Genomic DNA, 18,182 nt, shown 5'->3' with positions numbered 1-18,182 from the left:
ATTCTTAGTCTCTCCGATCAGGATGTAAAGTATAAAGTTACAATCGGTTGCCGTAAAGAAATCGTTAATTATACTAAGTAGGCAGTAAAATAACTTTCTTACAAATATATATGGAAATCATTGTAAATATAAACGTGGTCATTTTCGCTGTTGGTTATTTTATTCTGTTTCGTCCTAATATTTTTATCGTATTTATGTTATAGATATTTATATCTATATTTAATCGAATAATTGTAAAGTGCTAAATTATAGACGAAATTCATCATTTTTTCAAATAATTGTTTATTAAATTTACTCGTAGTGTATGATTCGATTATTGTTATAATACACTATTATAGTATGTATTCGAGTAAAATAGTGAAATTTCTATATTAAGGCTTAAAAGCACCACTGGTTACTGAGTAGAAAAAAATTAATCAGTGTGAAAGTGTGAATGCATATAAGACGAGGCCTGCTTTTGGATGCTTTATCGTAGATAGCTTATCGGTAATAAATATAGACGACGGAATTCCGGCGTTTTTACACTAGCATTATCTATATATTTGCCTCAAATATTTGGAACACAACCAAAAAATCGATAAGAAATAAATAATAAATCGATAAAAATCGATAATAAATGCAATTGAAAAATTTTCAATGGTTCAGACACATATTTACGATATATAATTTATCCTAAGAGATATTTTCAGCGAAAAAGCCCTTTCGAATTAGTTACACAATTTCAATTCTATTCCCAAGAATATTTGTCAATGATGTAAAATTTAGCTTGTTTATAGACGCAAAAACCTTCCTGTAATCATAAAACAACATGCTATGTAAATTGAAAATTATTTTCGAAAGGACGAAAGCGAAAATAACGAGATGAATTCCTTTTCTTCTTAAAGATGAAATATTGTTGTAACGATAGCGAAGGTTTAGGTAAAATGTCCATTGTATGCACAGTCTGATTACACGAACCTTTCGCCCTAAGTTTAAAAGTTTAGTCTTCGTTGTCCTGAAAACGGCTATAAGAATACTGTTCTTCTCACGGTGCATTCCTTTACTAGGCAGGTTACGTGAACCGGTCCAATCGGGGTTGGTTATGCAAAACAGTCTCGGTTTGGAAGGTGAGGCGATTTTCTGGTATTTTCGTGTTACTTTGGAGAAAAGAACGAATTCGTATGGAATTTTCCTGACAAAGGAACGGAAGAAAAGCATTGCATTAAAATGTATAGATGTTTAGAAAGACGAAAGAAATAAAAAGAAGAAATAGTGGAATTAGTAGAATATTCTATAACAAAAAGGTATGAGACAGCTTTAAGGTTTGGAAATAAATTCTATAGAATTTGATGTTAACGATTTATATTATACTTTCCTCAAGCTTTTATACTTTAAATGCGATAAGCCAAATCTTCCGTTTGTTATGGAAGAGCAATTTTAAAATTTGATACGCTATTAATCAGACCTAATATTATTTTTTACATCGTTTTGAAATTAAATACGTATTTTTGCTACACATTGGTTTAATTAAATTTTCTATGTACATTAACAAATGTAGAAACAGAAAAAAAGGTAATAATAAAAATTGGAATAAAAAGGACGGATATGTATTTCTCTTAGTTTTTGTGAATTAACGATTCTCGGATTTAGGATTGACAGACCAACGAGAATTTTCCAAGTTTACTTTTAATCACAGGGTAGAGGACCAGGTGAAACTTATCGAGGGGATGAAAGGGACGTGGAGGGTAAGTTTTGTTTGTTGGACCGTTCCTTTCGATTGTTAAGCTCTAGCTTTGTGCTCAGTCCGCCAACAGCTGGCCTCCGGGGTGGTAAGTCGTCTTTATAGCTATCTTTTAACATCAATGGGGAGTTAAGTTGCATTGAAATTTTTCATGAGAAAGTCGACGCATAATTACGTTTAGTACGCTTGATGGGACTCATGTTGTGGATAAAAAGATATGATAAAATAATAATATAGGAATATCGCATTGTCCTAACTTTAGTAAAAATGATACGATTATTTTCTATCGTAGTATGTAAATAATAATCAGGATATTATTAAAATATTATTTCACATTTCGTTTGTGTATGGGCGTAGTTCATGCTCCATATATTAATCGAATTCTAACAACTGATTACTGTTTAAAGGCTCAAATAAAATGATCGAGTAGTGCAACAATATATTAATTGAAAATTTAAAATAATTCTTGATTGAGAACAAGTTTGGAAGAGTTTAAACAAATTAAAGTAACTTAATTATCCGACTATTGAGTATCCAATGAAGAATCAATTAATTAATCTCCTTCAAAAGTTCAATGATTTTTATACAATTCGTTCTTCAAATATCAAGTATATTACATACTTGTTTTCCAATTGAATTATTACATTTTCATGGGATAATCGGCTGATAACAATATAAGTAAGTTATTACTCGACATTTTGCGCCAATAATGTCCAATCGATACACTAAATTAATGGAAGAATTAATGGCCTGTGCAGGAGGAAAAATGTGCAAACGTTGCTATTCGTCGCCACCCTCTTGCAGCCGGTTGTCCGCGTTAATTCCAGCGCGTGCCAATCGTGTCTCGACCACCGATCCCTCGACTATTTTCACCATCAGTCCGATCTCACTATAAGGAACAACCGTCAGTACGTGAAACGCGTGCCGCGAGGAACGAACCAACCGTAAAGCTTGGAACTTTAGAGATCGTGTTTTCAAACGAGTCGTTTACAGGGTGAAACTTTCAACGCATTAATAACAGTTAAAAAGCAATACTTTAATAATTCAAAGAAATAATTCCCTTTCGATTTTTGTCACTGCAATTCTGTTACATGTTTCTTCCTTTACGTTGAAGTAAATTGATTCATGGAAAAAGAGAAATGTGAATGTGACGTGACTTGTAGTTCTATGTGAAAAAGAATGCAGTTGTGTTTCGATTAATTCAAGTAGGATTTAGTTAAAGCAGTAATTAATTATTATTTAATTATTCAATTAAAGTAGTATTAGATATAGTAGAAGGACGGATTGTAATTGAGAAAAATGCTATTGAAGAATTGGTGATTTGAGGTAAATGCCAAAGACTTATAAATATATTGTCGCAATATTTGTTATTTTGAGAATCGTAATTTACGTAATCTTTTTCTGTAGATTATTTGTAAAAAGTAGTATATTCATCAACAATATAAAAAAATATTTTTATCAAGGAAAATAGTTATTTTTCAATACATACAATTTTTAATTTATATTTATATAGGAATTTTTCATTTGAGAGAAGTAAAACATTTCTTAAATCTAAATAATTTTTTATTATTTATTTGTATAAACGAATAGGAAACAATTTATTTAAATATTGTTTGATCTGAATGTACGTTGTAGATGCTAGAAATAATTTTTATGTCTCATTTTTTCACAGTTTATCTTTTCTAAACTGGATTTCTTACCTCCTCGCCAAAATGATAGCCTAGATGCTATCTTTAATTTTTCAATGACGCGTGTAAAGTTTTTCGTCTGTAACGTATAATATCAAAACATTATGAGCTCAGAATATGCGGCTCGCTGGAAATAAGTCACAATGTCGTAGATGTTTGTATACAACGAAAACTGTTCCATACTAAGATCGAAATGATAGCACACTCTGTTAATATGTTTAGAAATTACTCAGTACTTCATAATCTATCAACGAGTAAAGATTACAGTACAATATTATATAAATTTGTAAGTGTGGGACGTGGAAAAAGATTAAACGAGTCTGAAAAAAACAAATTCTTGAACTAAAACAACAACAGTTATCAGTAGCAAAAATATCGAAAGTAATAAGAAGAAGTAATAAAGTGATACACAATTTATTTAAAAATGTTGAAGATTATGGCAAAAATAAAAGTATTGGTTGGCCGTCATCGTTATCCGATCGTGATAAGCGAGCAATTTTGTGAGTAGCTTTCAACTCGCAGTTAACAACGAAGCAAATAATGGAGAAATCTAGTGTTAATGCCAGTGTTTCAAGTGTTCGTCGAGTTCTACTATCCTGCAAAGATATTAAAAGACTAAAATTGAAAAAGAAACCCTCGTTAACAACGAAACACAAAGTAGAACGTTTACGCTTTGTAAAAGAAAGAGTGCATTAGAAAAAGAAATGGAGAAGGGTACTATTTTCAGACAATAAAAGATTCAACTTGGTTGGTCTTGATGGATTCCAATATTATTTTCATGACATAAGAAAAGAAACAATATCAGCAATTCGACGACAAATAGGAGGAAGCAGCGTGATCGTTTGACCCGGCATCCGTTATTTCGGCAAGACATGTATCAAGTTCATTAATGAGAGAATGAATAGTGTCCGATACATAAATTTAATCAAAGAAGAAATAACTAATCATGCAGAATGCATTTCTGGACCTGATTACATCTTTCAACAACATAATGCATCTGTACACACATCAAGATTAGTCCAGTCATATTTTAATGAAATTAATATATCTATTTTGCCGTGGCCTGCACGCTCCCCGGACCTTGATATTATTGAAAATTGCAAAACTTATTCATGGCGTATATGCGGATGGAAGCTGTATCAACACGTACAAGAATTAAAAAATGCAATTGTACGCGAATGGGATGCGTTAAGTCAAAATTATATCCAGAAACTATATAAATCGATACCAAATCATACAATAGAAGTAATAGAAAATAAAGGGGGATCTACTCATTATTAAATAAGTATATATGTTTGATAAGTAACTATTGTTAGTTATAATTTATGTTGATTATTATTTTTTTATTGTACATGTGCTATCATTTCGTTCTTAAAATAAAACAATTTTTTTTGTTACACACTAAACCTCATAATATTTTTAATTATTTTCAACGAACCGCATATTCTGAGCTCATAATGTTTTGATATTATACGTTACAGATGAAAAACTTTACACGCGTCATTGAGAAATTAAAGATAGTACACCTGGGCTGTCTTTTTGGCGAGGAGTGTATGTGTTGAGTGTTTAGAGTTTTGCTGCTATTCAAAGAAGAAGTACTAGAAAGTAAAGGAAAATGTGGTTTAAATCATATATGAAATTTCAATCATGAGGTGTAAATAATACTAAAGAAGATGAATGTAGAACGGATAGCAGAGCAAAATTAAAGAAATTGACTTCACTAACATATATTCATCAAGTAGAAGAGAGAACTGCACATCGCTATTATCTACCCTCGTGACGTTGTCTTTTTTTTTATAAAAAACTCTCTAAATTTATGAACATCATTCCCTTTTTAGTTATTTACGTGTTATCTTTTTACGTAATGTTCGTACATAGTATTGATTTTTAAAAAAAGATCCACATTTATTTTATACAACTAAAACATTTTTGTTTTCCTTTAACACGAATAGTCGAAACATTTAAATCATCCACTTTGTAATTTTACATTATTTTTTATTTTTTTACATTATTTTTCTGTTACACAATAATGTAGTCATCATGTCATATTCGTGCATGGACGATGGCAACAGAAAAGAAATAAATTGGAACATCAAATTTTACTATGACGTTTATTGTTCTAGTTTTCCTATTATATATTTATAGCCATCCATATACGAAAAAAATTCTTGTAAAGCAAAAATTTTATAGAAAGGAAGAATATCCGGAATTTCGTATCGATTATATTATATTAAATAAATAGGATCTTACGAATGTCTTAAATTCTATACAAATATGATTTCGAAGTTATTATTTTCTATCAGACAATATGCTAATTTTAGCAGATTATTAAGCCTACGCAATCTACGCAGACTCCTAAGGAAGCAATTTTAGCAGATTAGATAGAACACGTGAAATGTGTACTTGTAGGTAGTAATTTTTCCACCTCTGCATAATATAGTATGTCCATTCACAATTTTTACCTTCACATTGCATATGATGAAGATCAAATTGAATGCTTTGTTTCATTAGCATAGAAATAACAGTGTTTATTATAGCTAATGAGAAAATTGAAAAGTTCCTATATTTTATAACTTAAATATTCATTCTTTATATTAAATTTAGCTCTGACCCATTATAAGCATATCTTTAAATTTCACATATAATTCCCCCCCCCCTCCACCCAAAAAAAGAAAAAAGTAAACGGAGGGAATGAATAATAAATAGATAGCGGACTTTTATGCATCTATGGAGAATTCGTAGATGCTAAGACGCATAGAATGTACATAATACATAGAAATATATAAAATATTCAATATAACATTCGTTATAATATTTAGTAGGTGAAACAAATCTATACCTAGGTTCTAGTTTTTAGATGTGTTTATGAGAATATGAATTTGCATATGGATTTGCTGTCTAATAATAAAGTATGCGAAGCTTTACTATCGAAATAAAAAATAATAGAATGTGGAATATGCAAATCGGAAGAATTCCATTGCTATGAAAGAGAAATCGTTTGAAAGGTGCAGAATAAGGATCCGAGAATTCTCACGACACGACGCGACGGCCGGCATAGCTCGAGGAGTAGTATCATTTCGCTCGATTGTATTTGAACGATGCTTGTACTTAACAATGATCTCCAAAGAGAGATTAATTAATTATGATTCCTTGGCGGCAGTGGTGCTCGAGTGAAAGAGGCAAGGGTTCGGAGAGCGGAATACGAAACAGCCGAAAAAAGGCAGCGGCGGAGGAAGCGAGAGAGTTAAGTGAAAGAAGTGGCAGATAAGGAGACCTCGTGTATTCCTCGTGTAAAAGGGGAGTAATACGTCGACCAAGTTGGTCAGTCGACGAATGTTCGTTGTGCCAGCTAGACTACAAGACTCAACAAGTGTTCTTGTCTCGAAGAATTGTCGAAAAATCGCAGTAAATTATAATTGTACAAGGTTCTTTTTATGGACAAAGTGTGCCTTAGAATTTTATAATATAGTATCGATACCATATATGACAAATAGTTTCCTTTTTTTGTTAATTGTAAACGACAGTTGTTTTTACTTAGATATTTTTGTGAACAATTAATGAAGATGATATAAATAGTCGAGTTACGATTGATTGAGCAAATGAAGGTTATAGAATTAGGATAACATGTTATCGCGTACGTTGAAGCTGTCTTGCTAGTGAAGGATGGAATAATGAAATAGAGTGTGCCACTGAACAACAGACATTTGAACTGAATGTGACCCTTTGTGAAGCGTTATCGATAGTGATTTGATATAAAAAGGAAAGGGAAGGAGTGAGAAATTCAAACCACATAGATGCCTGAAAATATTCCAAAATAGCTACCTTCGAGCGATTATCTTTTCAATTACGATTGGATTTGCTTAATCAAGCTACAATCGTGAAAGCGATGATGCCGAACGAAGGAATCGATAGGTCACTATTACGATATTAATTCATTTAAAAATACTTAATTCGGAATTTGTAAGACTATTAGGACAAATTAAAAATTAAGAACGATCCAAGATTTTCAATACGTTCACCGATAGCTTTTCAAGATTACGAAAGCGTTTCTCAAGACCGAGAAGAAAGTGATTATCGACAAATACGAACGTATCGTATCAGAGGAAACGCGTCGACAGTATTTCCGAGAAAGCGGCGAAAATCAATTATTTTCAATAAGACAAGGTCGAAGTTCATCGGACTCTGATAGTTCGGAGTAGAAGGCGGCTGTCGCAACAAGTTGAAATCCCGCCTGAGAGACGAAAGGGCTATAAGAGGAAATTCTTTCCTCGAGGTCAACGTCTAAAGGACTCTCTCGTCCCGTTTTTTTGACGTCGCCACAGAGATGGCAAGAAAATCGACGAACGATACGAATAGAACGAGTTAACGAAGCTGCTAACTAACGAGCAAAAAGAAGACGAAACGCGTAGAGAGAATCATATTTGAATGGTTTGCCTCGGATAAGGAACCCTCGTGCGTTTTATCGTTCCAGACACTGTCGAGGGTCGTCGGAGCAACGACTGTATCGTCGAATGCATATGCAAATCGAGAGTGGCACTTGTGTGTCGTTCGAATAATAAGAGATGTTGTGGCTAATCGGTTCCTTGGATTTTCAGATTTCGCTTTCCGTTTCCGAATTGCTGGATAAAGGGATATTGTTCATGGAAACGTGACGCTAGTATGTTTTAAATAAAAGAAACTAATTTGTTTTCTGATACCATATGGATCTTTTTAATTCGCGTATAAAGATAAGGAAAGGATTGATGTTGTAACGAAGGAAAGTTTTGGAGTTATGAAAAGTGTTATTCGCTCGAAAATGATTCGATCAAAAATTTGTTGCTATTGATCTTGATTAATAAATTGAGATTTTCTATTAATTATGGATAATAAATTTAATCATAGTACGTGGTTGCTTCTGTTTTAGAGGAGGTACTTTTTATGGAGTCAATGGAAACCATTGGAAAATTCTTGCCTGGTAAATATTTGTTTTACGTATTTTTATGCAGCGATGCTAAAAATATTGAGTACGACGTAAATGGAATCTCGTACAAAAATTTCGAAGTACATAATTGGATTATGAATTTTAAAGGGAAGAGAATCGAGACCTTGTGATTTTACGTGAAGATACGATGACTAATATTGATACCGACACGTAAGTACGATATATACTTAACTCAAATTTAAAAAATTACTTAAAATTTTATATATACGTATACGTCTTAATATCCGTTCATTTAAAAGATATAAATGAAAATTTATAAATTTTGTACAACGGTTAGAGTATATTGTAAATATCTTGCCATTATTAAGTGCAAGTGTTCTTTAATGATATCATTTCCTTTTTTTAAAGCGTGTTCATTCCGTTTTGCATTTCACTTATTGAAAACCTGTCACAACGAAGGAGCACATGAACACGATACAAAATGGACGATTCTCCAACAAACGGCACAATTTTCGATCTCGTATCCGGAGATGAGAGCCTCAAGCATTTTCCACGATCAGTTACTATCGCAGCTGCGGTTTGTGCGATAATTTTTAGCATCGTCGGAGTTGCGGGTAAAATCCAGTTTCTTCAACTTTACGCTTGTAATATGTGTGATTATGAATAAGGTTCTTTAAAAATTACCTTATCGTAATTGCGTACACATTACCCTTTGTCACAAACTATAAATAGAAAGGCTGCAACGAAATTACAAAATTAATTAATCAAATATGGAAGATACAGAAAATTAAGTCATTCATAAGTTTACGAAATACGACTTAGAGCAAAGATTAAATTTGATCATAACGTTCGTAAAAGTTTGAAACATTTATTTTAGAAATTTTATTGTTGGAAGAAGTTCTAGAGATATTTGTTATAGTATACGAAGAAAATAGCCTACAGATGTAAGTTCATAATGAATAAACCCTTAATTGGACGTTTAAATTCTATGGTTAAGTCCTCGTTGACCCATGGGTGGCATTTCTCGGTTTACGACTTATTAACGCCCCTAATTTATGCCAGAGAGTGTCAGGAATTAGACCGATTAATATCTCCTTTTTCAATTGTTCACTTGCTTCTGCACTCTCTTTACGGTGGCAATGTTTCAGTTGCAATCACGAGAATTGTTTTGAAGAAATACTTTCAGAAATTCGTTGTTAAATTTCTCTGTATATCCTTTTAAACACAATACTATTCACATGTTTGAGAATGACAGAGTGTTGAATTAAAATTCGAATAATTAATCATTAATCTCTGAATGAAATTCTTAAAAATGAATACTTATAGCTTCCACTTTACCTTTTTTCCTTTCCTAAACATTTTCTTACATTTCAGGTAATTTGGTAACGGTGATAGCACTGTTAAAATATACAAGGCTGAGACGACATGCTACGACCGCATTCGTGATAAGTCTTAGTATTTCAGACTTGATTTTCTCTGCCGTAAATTTACCATTAACTGCGAGCAGATATTTAAACGAGGCGTGGGTACTGGGTGAAACCCTATGCAAAATATTTCCACTCTTTTTTTATGGGAATGTAGCAGTGTCTTTGCTCAGTATGGTGGCGATTACGATCAATCGGTTTGTATAAAATAGCTTTAATCATATTCGTTATAGACTTAGAGCATATTAAGAATTATTCTATTGTTTCTAATACTTTGGCGCACACCTGGTCTCGACAAAGTGTTTGGTTCAGTTTATTTTAAGATATGCTGACGAATTATACTATTGATTTTACAAAGTCAGCATACTTCTATGGAACTTAATCGTTTATTGCTCATCCGAATAAGATCAAATGTACGCATGATAAATCCAATACCAACAGCTGCTCCTGATATTGTATTAAATTATCGGCCTCATTGAATGTGCATCGATACCTTTATTAAAAAATTATAACTGTTCGTTGAAAAAATGTTTTAGAGACTTACAAGTCCGCTGATATTTTTTGTAAAATAATGTTTCGCATCTACTATAATATAAAATTTATCATATTTCTTCTAAACCATGGAAACGTAGTAGAGAATGAAGTTCTACATTCGTAAGTAATTATGAAACTCTTTATCTAAATTATTATCTAATTATTATCTAAAGGAACGATACTCTTAAGAATTGAAATGAAAAATGAAATGAGAATCAAAATTTTCATTTACATCACTGTGATTTTTAGTCCGCCAAATTATAAACAGACATTAACTGCATTAACATCGATATTCTTCTTTCCATAAATATAAGGGACTTCAGTATATTGCCAAAGTGTTAGAATAAATCCGCTTCTAGTAACAATTGCAATAGCTCAAATAAATAAATAATAAATTATTCGGAAAGGAACCCTAAATATAAAACTGATTAATCGATAAATTTCAGATATATACTGATCTCGAGATCCGAAATATACGCTCAATTATACACCACGCAAAGGATCATTCTAATGCTGATCGCCATTTGGACGTTGAGTTTTTCGCTACTTTTGCCGCCATTACTCGGTTTTTGGGGGACACTCGGCTTAGAACCATCTACATTTTCCTGTACGATTCTAAAGAAGAATGGTGCGAGCCCAAAGAAATTCTTGTTCGTTCTAGGATTTGTCGTGCCTTGCGTGGTCATAAGCGTATCTTATCTTTGCATTTATTGGCGTGTAAGAAAGAGCAGAAAGAATCTGGAGGCTCATACTGGAGCATCCAGGAGGAAAGCTGGAGGATTTCAACGAAGAGAAGATTCCAGAGTGACCAGATTGATGTTGACCATATTTTTGTGTTTCCTTTTGTGTTTCATGCCATTGATGCTGGTCAACGTGATTGATGATAAAATAAAAGTCCCGGTTTTTCATGTGATAGGTTCTGTACTTGCGTGGGCCTCCTCTGTAATTAATCCTTTCATCTATGCTGGCACTAACAAGCTGTACAGAGAGGCCTATAAGCAAGTTTTGTGTCCAGTTTCTAGCAAACTACCGACCACTGGACCGAAACCGACGCATTCGCATTCGAGTAAAGTATCGTCACCTCAAGCCACTTAAAATTCAATAACTTTATATTTCAATCGACGGTTTATTGTTGTTTGAAAGACTTTTTTTTTATCTACTTGGGTACTAATAAATATCACGACATAGATATAATGAAAATTATTCGAAATTTGTGTAATAAAAATATTCTAAAGGTATTTTCGTGACATCTAAATTATCTAAAATGTGGAATGACAGAAGCGAAACAAGTGGAAGATGTTTAAAAATTTTAGAGTAGATAGTAAAAGTAGTAGAATAAATACTTTGACCAAAGTTGTATATTTTATTAAAGAAGAACTTTATGTTTTAATTATCTATAGTGAAACTTCTCTCGATTAATTTATAATTTTTTGAGGAATGCGGATAAACAAATCCTTGCGAGGAGCAATAAGTGTACGTAATTATTACAAATAATTCAGCTTAGTTTTAGTTCGCCGGGCATTTATTAGGATAAATCTAAATAACGATTTTTGCAACTTGACTTCATATTGCAAACAATTGAAACTGTATATTAATATTAATATTGCTTCTTTATGCTTATATTAATAACAAAAGTAATATAAAGATTGAAAAACATAATACAAGTATTATACTTGCTAGATTAATTGTTGTGAAACTAATTAGCGTAATGACGTTAAATTATAATGTTTTCATTTATAAGATTCCTGTGTACGCGATACTGAGAATCACATGTACAAAGCATAAAATCTTACACTAATATTCTATGTAAATATATTATAGGAAATAAGTTTATTATAGGAAATAATATTATTTAGAATGAAATACGTTACGTGTCGTATTTTCTAGTTATAATAATTTCTGTAAAGTCTGATCTATGAAATAAAGCAAAAACCAATAAATTTTATACATACATATTAAATAATATAGAAATTACAATATTATAATATTTTCTCTACTTCTTGTTCGATTTTAAAGTTTAATAATAAAATATTGTATAATTCGAATTTAACTCATTTTATCTATCGATAATGATTTATTATTTTTAGATAACGTCTACACGAAAGACTAGATATAGCATGGATGTATTACCTAATAAATCTTTTTATCTTACTCTTCTATTTTGTGTCATTTCCAACATTACCGACTAAGCACAGAATGAGATTCAACCACCGACGGAGTACAGAACCTTAGAGGTACAATTCTATTTCTGGTAATTAGAATTTCTGGAAAATAGAAAATTTAATAAAAACGTAATTGCGTTCGCAGGCAATCAGATCGTATCATTTGCTAAATAATTTACAATTGCCCAGGTCTCACCACGTGGAGGTTGCTGCGTATAGAGACCCACTTTATCCACATTTTACCCATATGCTTTTCACGTACGAGAATTTACCCACCTAAGATATAAATTTGTAAATAAATTCTCAATTATAAGCAACCTTTAATATCACACTCTCAGTTCAAAACTCAATAGCCGATTCTTATACAGATTGTATAAAAATGAAATGTAAAAACCACCATAGCGTAATTCTACACCTCTGAATTGATAGAAATTGGTAAAAAAAAATTCGTGAAAAATTGACTTTGAGCATGATTTTCAAGGTCAACATTTCTTTTATTGCAATATATTCTATTTATCACGGAAAAGAATGTTAAAGTTTTAATACTTTTTAAATGGCTTTATTCACAATGTATTTACATTCTGTAATCAGAACGCAGATTTATTTGCACGTAAATATTATCGCTCCAGATCCACCATTGTATATTCGATATCTTCCTTTCCTTTGTCATTTTGCCAAGTTCCTTCCCAAGATTACGTATTGATTTTGTGCAGTAAAAACAACATTCAATCAGATGTTGTAATCATTTAACGTATGTAACTTGTTTATTGGATCTATAAACAATTTTTTTCTAAAAGAAAAAAATCCATTGCTGTCAAATCTCATGATCCAGAGACCGCATGTGAGGAACAGATTTGGGTCTTAACCAAACATTTTGTTTAAAAATTGTTATACCGATCGGCTATAGTGAGATGAAGGCGTATATCAGAGTGCATAAAATGGATGAAATGACAACTCTGGTGTGGTATAGTTTCGCATAATTCAGTTAAAAGGTATGAGCGTAAAAGTCACAAATATATCGCACTTGTAATTGGTGTAAGTAAAAAGATACAGCCAATAATATAATATCCAATAATTCCTGCCCATACGTTTATGGCGAATCGTTCGTGGTTAAATCCATCAACTATTGCATGTAAATTTCTTTAAGTTCAAATCCTGGCATTTCGTCCGTAAACTTTCATTCGTAAATAATACACGTTATAAAAAAATGCAGAATCCATTGCAAGTCATGTAGCACTCAACGGCAAAATCTTCGTCGAATGCATAGTCATTTGTATACAATACTAATTCCTGATCACCTAGTTAACTTAGCAGCTGAAAATCGCATTATCACGGAATATCTTGTGAACGCAGAGATCTCCCATTATCCCTACATTCTGATATTCTTGATTTCACGAATCTATGATTTTTTGTTGCTTTGTAAATAGCATGCTACTTTCTTATTAAATGTGAATATAAATATAAATACATTGTGAATAAAGCCAGTTTGAAAATTATTAAAACTGTAACATTTTCTTCCAGGAAACGAGGTCATTTACGACCTATGGTTGGTTTAATACTTTTGTTCTTCGTGACGAGTAGAATACGTTGCAATAAAATGATTTTCACTTTTCAGTTAGTGATACTATATACTTTGTCTTCCGCTCGACACGACGGAACCGTTTTATACGTATGCGATTGTTAATCGCCAGCATTGGGTATCACTGTCGCCGTCGCCACATATCTTGCCAAACTATTTGGCTTTAATATTAGAAACAAAACATGATTGCACTTTCTAATATCATTTGGAACACAAATTTTTCTAACGTATACCATTTTATTCGGGGAAGTCCTCAAAATTTTTTTGTTTCAATAGCAATTGAATAGAAGCTATAGTAAAAGCACAAAACATTTTCAAACTTGAAAATTTGCAATTTGAAAAAATCTGTATTTAACTCACAAATATTTAGAAGTATCGTGTAGCGAAGGTTACAAAATCGGAAAAAAATTAAAATTTGTTTATCAGTGTTATTTGAATCTATAATAATCATAGACTTTTCGGGATCGTTTTACAATCTATATCCATGCAAAGTCCTACCAAGATGTAAGTCTACAAGACATTAAATTTTTTCATTACTACTAGCTATCGTTACATATCTATCCCTTAACTTGCATGGTTAGCAGTACACTGCAGAACACTTTCCATGCATACTTGTCTGTAGCTTCTCTTTGATAACTGGAAATAGGTATCGTCTAAGAAACAGTTATTATTTCGTTGATTCTACATATTCGAAGTACACGCTATATTCTTACGAAGCAGTAAAATAATTACACCCATCGACGAATCTTGATTACATGGTATACAAGCTACGTGTTATTTATCGCGCATTATTAATGGCCCGTTTGATGGAATACGAAGAAAAGTACGGTACCATTTCAAATTGATAGTAACAGTGAACATTATCAACCGATAATACTTTATATTTTGCAAGTATCGATCGAAATCATATTCGATCATTAATTAAAGTGTTAAAAAATACAGCAAGCTTTTATGGACAAGTACCTATTTGTGTATGTGTGTATGTACTTTGATTGTAAAGTACCGTTCGCATTACATTCTTACCCTTCGTGAATTACTAGTCTCCACGTGAAAAATAATAGAATACTTAGACGATAGAACTAGAATAGAATACCTAGCGTATCGTACTAACGTCTTTTTAATACACACGCAGTCGACATAAAAACAAGATGGGAAAACGAGTTGCACAGCTAGAGAGAGCGATTTTCTTCACGAAACTCAGCGTCGCTTTGACGTGTTCCTGGCCGCCTTCTCCTTTGGCAACTAAAAATCGACTTCTGTTATTTAATGCATTATGGTGCACAGCGTTTGCTAGTTCTGTGGCGTTATTCTTACCATTGTTGGCCGCGATTTACGAGTACCACAAAAGTCCTATTATTCTTGGAAAAACAGTGAGTCTTGCCTCGGCTGTTGCCCAAGTGGTAATCAAAATGATAATATGCCGTTTGCAGCAGAAACGTTTTCAAGTAAGTCGATTATTCTTTTTTGGATAAAGTACAAATAAAATTATTTATTTTCCGTAGCTACTTGAGTTGAGTGACATTCCCGTGTATTTATATTTTTTGAATTTTATTTTACTCACGTATCGTCATATCATTCTATTTTATTATCTATTCGTAGCAATTATTGGTTTCCAACTTTCAAATCGAAGTAAGAGAAATGTAATTGTGTATTTATAATTTTTAATAATATATAATGATATATAATAATAATAAATAGAGGACCGATTAAAATATTTTAATTAAACGTTGTCGGTAAAATAATTTCAGATGTTGTACTTCGATATGGAAAATTTCTGCAAGCATGCCACAAAAACGGAAAGAATGGTCCTGGAACGATACGTGGATAAATATAAATATTTCCATTGCATTTACATACTATGGTCTTTCATAACCACGACTTTCGTCATATGTAGCCCACTATACTCGTCTCAAATGTTTCCCACGCATGCGATATATCCGTTTTCAGTGAAGCACCAACCACGTAATAGTCTAATTTTCTTCCATCAATCGTTGGTTGGTTTCCAAGCATCGTCAGGTATGGGTATCGATACTCAAGTTGCTCTTCTTTTACGATACGCAACTGCCAGGTTCGAGCTTTTAGGAATCCAATTACGCAACGCAAAGACCAACAGTGAGCTCAATGCCTGCATACAGAAGCATATTGAACTTTTAAGGTATAATATTACAAGCTATTTTATGTTGAAATGCTATACGATGCGTCTGTTACGCGTTAGAATAGTCATTCAACTATATGCTTCATCTATAAAGCTCCGTTTAGATTAGTCAAGTTACACGAATTTAAGCAAGTAACTTGATTTTCATGTACTTTCTAATTATTAAGACCAAGTTATTTAACCATTATTTACTTTTTATCAATAGCACATTTTTTGTGTTAATTGAAAATAGTGTGTGTAATAATGCATAATTTGCACAACTTCGATATACATATTTAGGTATACGAAAGAAATCCGCCTATCTATCAAGTATCTAGTTCTGACGACAATCGCAACGACTACTGTCGCCGTGATTTTTGGTAGCTTAAACTTAATCGCAGTAAGTAAACGTTTCTTAGTTTAAGTACGATAGTTGAATATATAAATGATGGCTTCGAAATTTTATATAGAACCAACCTTTAATTTTGAAAACTCTATACGCTATCGTAGTGTTCAGTGCCAGCGTGGAACTTTTCATGTACGCTTGGCCAGCCGATGGAATGATGCGTATGGTAATGAAATAATCACAGTGCATATTTCAATTAACAGTGTGAAACGTTCAATTTCATTTTACCGTAGAGTGCGAGAGCTGCTGCAAGCGTTTACGATACGGCTTGGTATAACAGAGATATCAGCGTACAAAGGAAAGTATTCCGCATTATTTTGAGGTCTCAAAAACTTGAAACTATCGGGATCAGTGGTATTGTACCGCAACTTTCGCTGTCTCATTACGCGAAGGTAGTACGTTTGTTGCATTCTTACATTCATGATTAGGTACTAATTATTTTCTTATCTTTTCTAGTATCTATACACGTCTTTATCATACTTTAACGCATTGCGTATTATGGTCGGAGATCCATCTTCGCTTTAAGCTCTATGGAGGAAAATATATTACGAAAGATATCCATAGAAGTAATCGCAAATTGTATCTATGAGAATTTTCATGAAAATTTGTCTTTTATGTAAAAAATATAAATATATGAAGGAGTTATATGATGTACGAAGATTCAGATGGCCAATTTACTGTAGCAGTGGAGTTTCCTTCTTTTATTTTCTACAAACATGATTATGTTACCACGATGTTTGGGCTCGTTGTCATTTGGAATTAAGCTTTCTTCTAGAGTCAATTGTCTGTAGAGTCGATACTCAACATTTAACTAGGCATTTATAGAATAATTTCAAACATGTATCTTAACTGAGTGTATGATATTTCATTTGTATTATGATAATAGTGCGTATAGTCTTAGACTTTTAGATATTAGACCAACCGGGCGAATGTTCGCTGTTCTGCAAGCCTAGAAAAAATTGAGGTGATGGATCGTGATAGTGATAGGAAGAAACACTTGAGTATATTTAACAATAGAAATTTATTATAATACATTCAATGTATACACCTTGCGTAGAACCTGCGATTATTATATTAGCGGTTCGTGATTATTATTATTAGCGATTCGCGATTCACAATTACAAGTTCGACTTCTGGTCGATGCGTTTTGATGCGCGATATAAGTTCGGATTAAGATGCCGAGGAACTCTGATCAATTATTACGAACTACCAGCTATTACTTCGGACCGATATGTAACGACTGACTTTCCGTCACGATGATGCCGCGAAGAAAAACTGTAATGGGGTGTGTCTAAGGATGTGAGATCATCGGATTCGTTAAGGAAAGCCTTGGTTCGGAAAGTGAGGGAAATGGACGTCGTTGTTAATTGGCTAATTTTGTGTTGGTGGTTGGAAAAGGATGCTAACAGCCCTTCAAAGAAAGTTGCTAGTGGGAAGCGTCGTACGTGAGAAAAACAGATTTCTCGTATCTTCCCGTAGTAGGTGATAGATTTAGGGACTGCTAAGAGAAAGACTGTTTGTTCCTTTGGAGAACCTTAGCTAAATAAATCCTAAGATTTATAGCAGATCTATAGGCTAGCTGAAAATATTCTGTAAGGATGTATCGACATCTGG

The 18,182-nt window shown here is 32.6% G+C and overlaps 2 protein-coding genes and 1 long non-coding RNA gene across 3 annotated transcripts; all 3 read left to right on the top strand.

Moving 5' to 3' along the window:
* The first annotated feature begins 2,357 nt into the window (after positions 1–2,357).
* Positions 2,358–3,176, top strand: LOC132908436 (uncharacterized). The gene is made up of 2 exons (XR_009658364.1): positions 2,358–2,925; positions 2,999–3,176. It is a non-coding gene; the product is annotated as an uncharacterized LOC132908436 (long non-coding RNA).
* A 3,756-nt stretch (positions 3,177–6,932) lies between these two features.
* On the top strand, positions 6,933–12,152 carry LOC132908435 (protein trapped in endoderm-1). Its single transcript, XM_060962473.1, has 6 exons — positions 6,933–8,065; positions 8,312–8,362; positions 8,477–8,539; positions 8,738–8,943; positions 9,704–9,950; positions 10,734–12,152. The coding sequence occupies exons 4-6, from the start codon at positions 8,811–8,813 to the stop codon at positions 11,380–11,382; spliced, it is 1,029 nt and encodes a 342-aa protein (XP_060818456.1). The 5' UTR covers positions 6,933–8,065; positions 8,312–8,362; positions 8,477–8,539; positions 8,738–8,810; the 3' UTR covers positions 11,383–12,152.
* A 2,910-nt stretch (positions 12,153–15,062) lies between these two features.
* Positions 15,063–17,093, top strand: LOC132907924 (odorant receptor 56a-like). The gene is made up of 6 exons (XM_060961381.1): positions 15,063–15,488; positions 15,774–16,183; positions 16,463–16,562; positions 16,633–16,734; positions 16,802–16,960; positions 17,025–17,093. The coding sequence occupies exons 1-6, from the start codon at positions 15,177–15,179 to the stop codon at positions 17,091–17,093; spliced, it is 1,152 nt and encodes a 383-aa protein (XP_060817364.1). The 5' UTR covers positions 15,063–15,176.
* The last annotated feature ends 1,089 nt before the right edge of the window (positions 17,094–18,182 follow it).

This window comes from Bombus pascuorum, chromosome 6 (genome assembly GCF_905332965.1).
Source record: "Bombus pascuorum chromosome 6, iyBomPasc1.1, whole genome shotgun sequence".
NCBI lineage: Eukaryota > Metazoa > Arthropoda > Insecta > Hymenoptera > Apidae > Bombus > Bombus pascuorum.
This window is presented reverse-complemented; position numbering and strand designations above follow the sequence as displayed.

Bases quoted from the DNA above. Each gene is read 5' to 3' on its own strand.
- LOC132908435 (XM_060962473.1), top strand. From the start codon at position 8,811: ATGGACGATTCTCCAACAAACGGCACAATTTTCGATCTCGTATCCGGA. The intron at 8,944-9,703 runs GTAAAATCCAGT...CTTACATTTCAG, and splicing joins TAGCATCGTCGGAGTTGCGG to GTAATTTGGTAACGGTGATA. The intron at 9,951-10,733 runs GTTTGTATAAAA...GATAAATTTCAG, and splicing joins GTGGCGATTACGATCAATCG to ATATATACTGATCTCGAGAT.
- LOC132907924 (XM_060961381.1), top strand. From the start codon at position 15,177: ATGGGAAAACGAGTTGCACAGCTAGAGAGAGCGATTTTCTTCACGAAA. The intron at 15,489-15,773 runs TTTTTTGGATAA...GTAAAATAATTT, and splicing joins TTCAAGTAAGTCGATTATTC to CAGATGTTGTACTTCGATAT. The intron at 16,735-16,801 runs GTAATGAAATAA...ATTTTACCGTAG, and splicing joins CCGATGGAATGATGCGTATG to AGTGCGAGAGCTGCTGCAAG.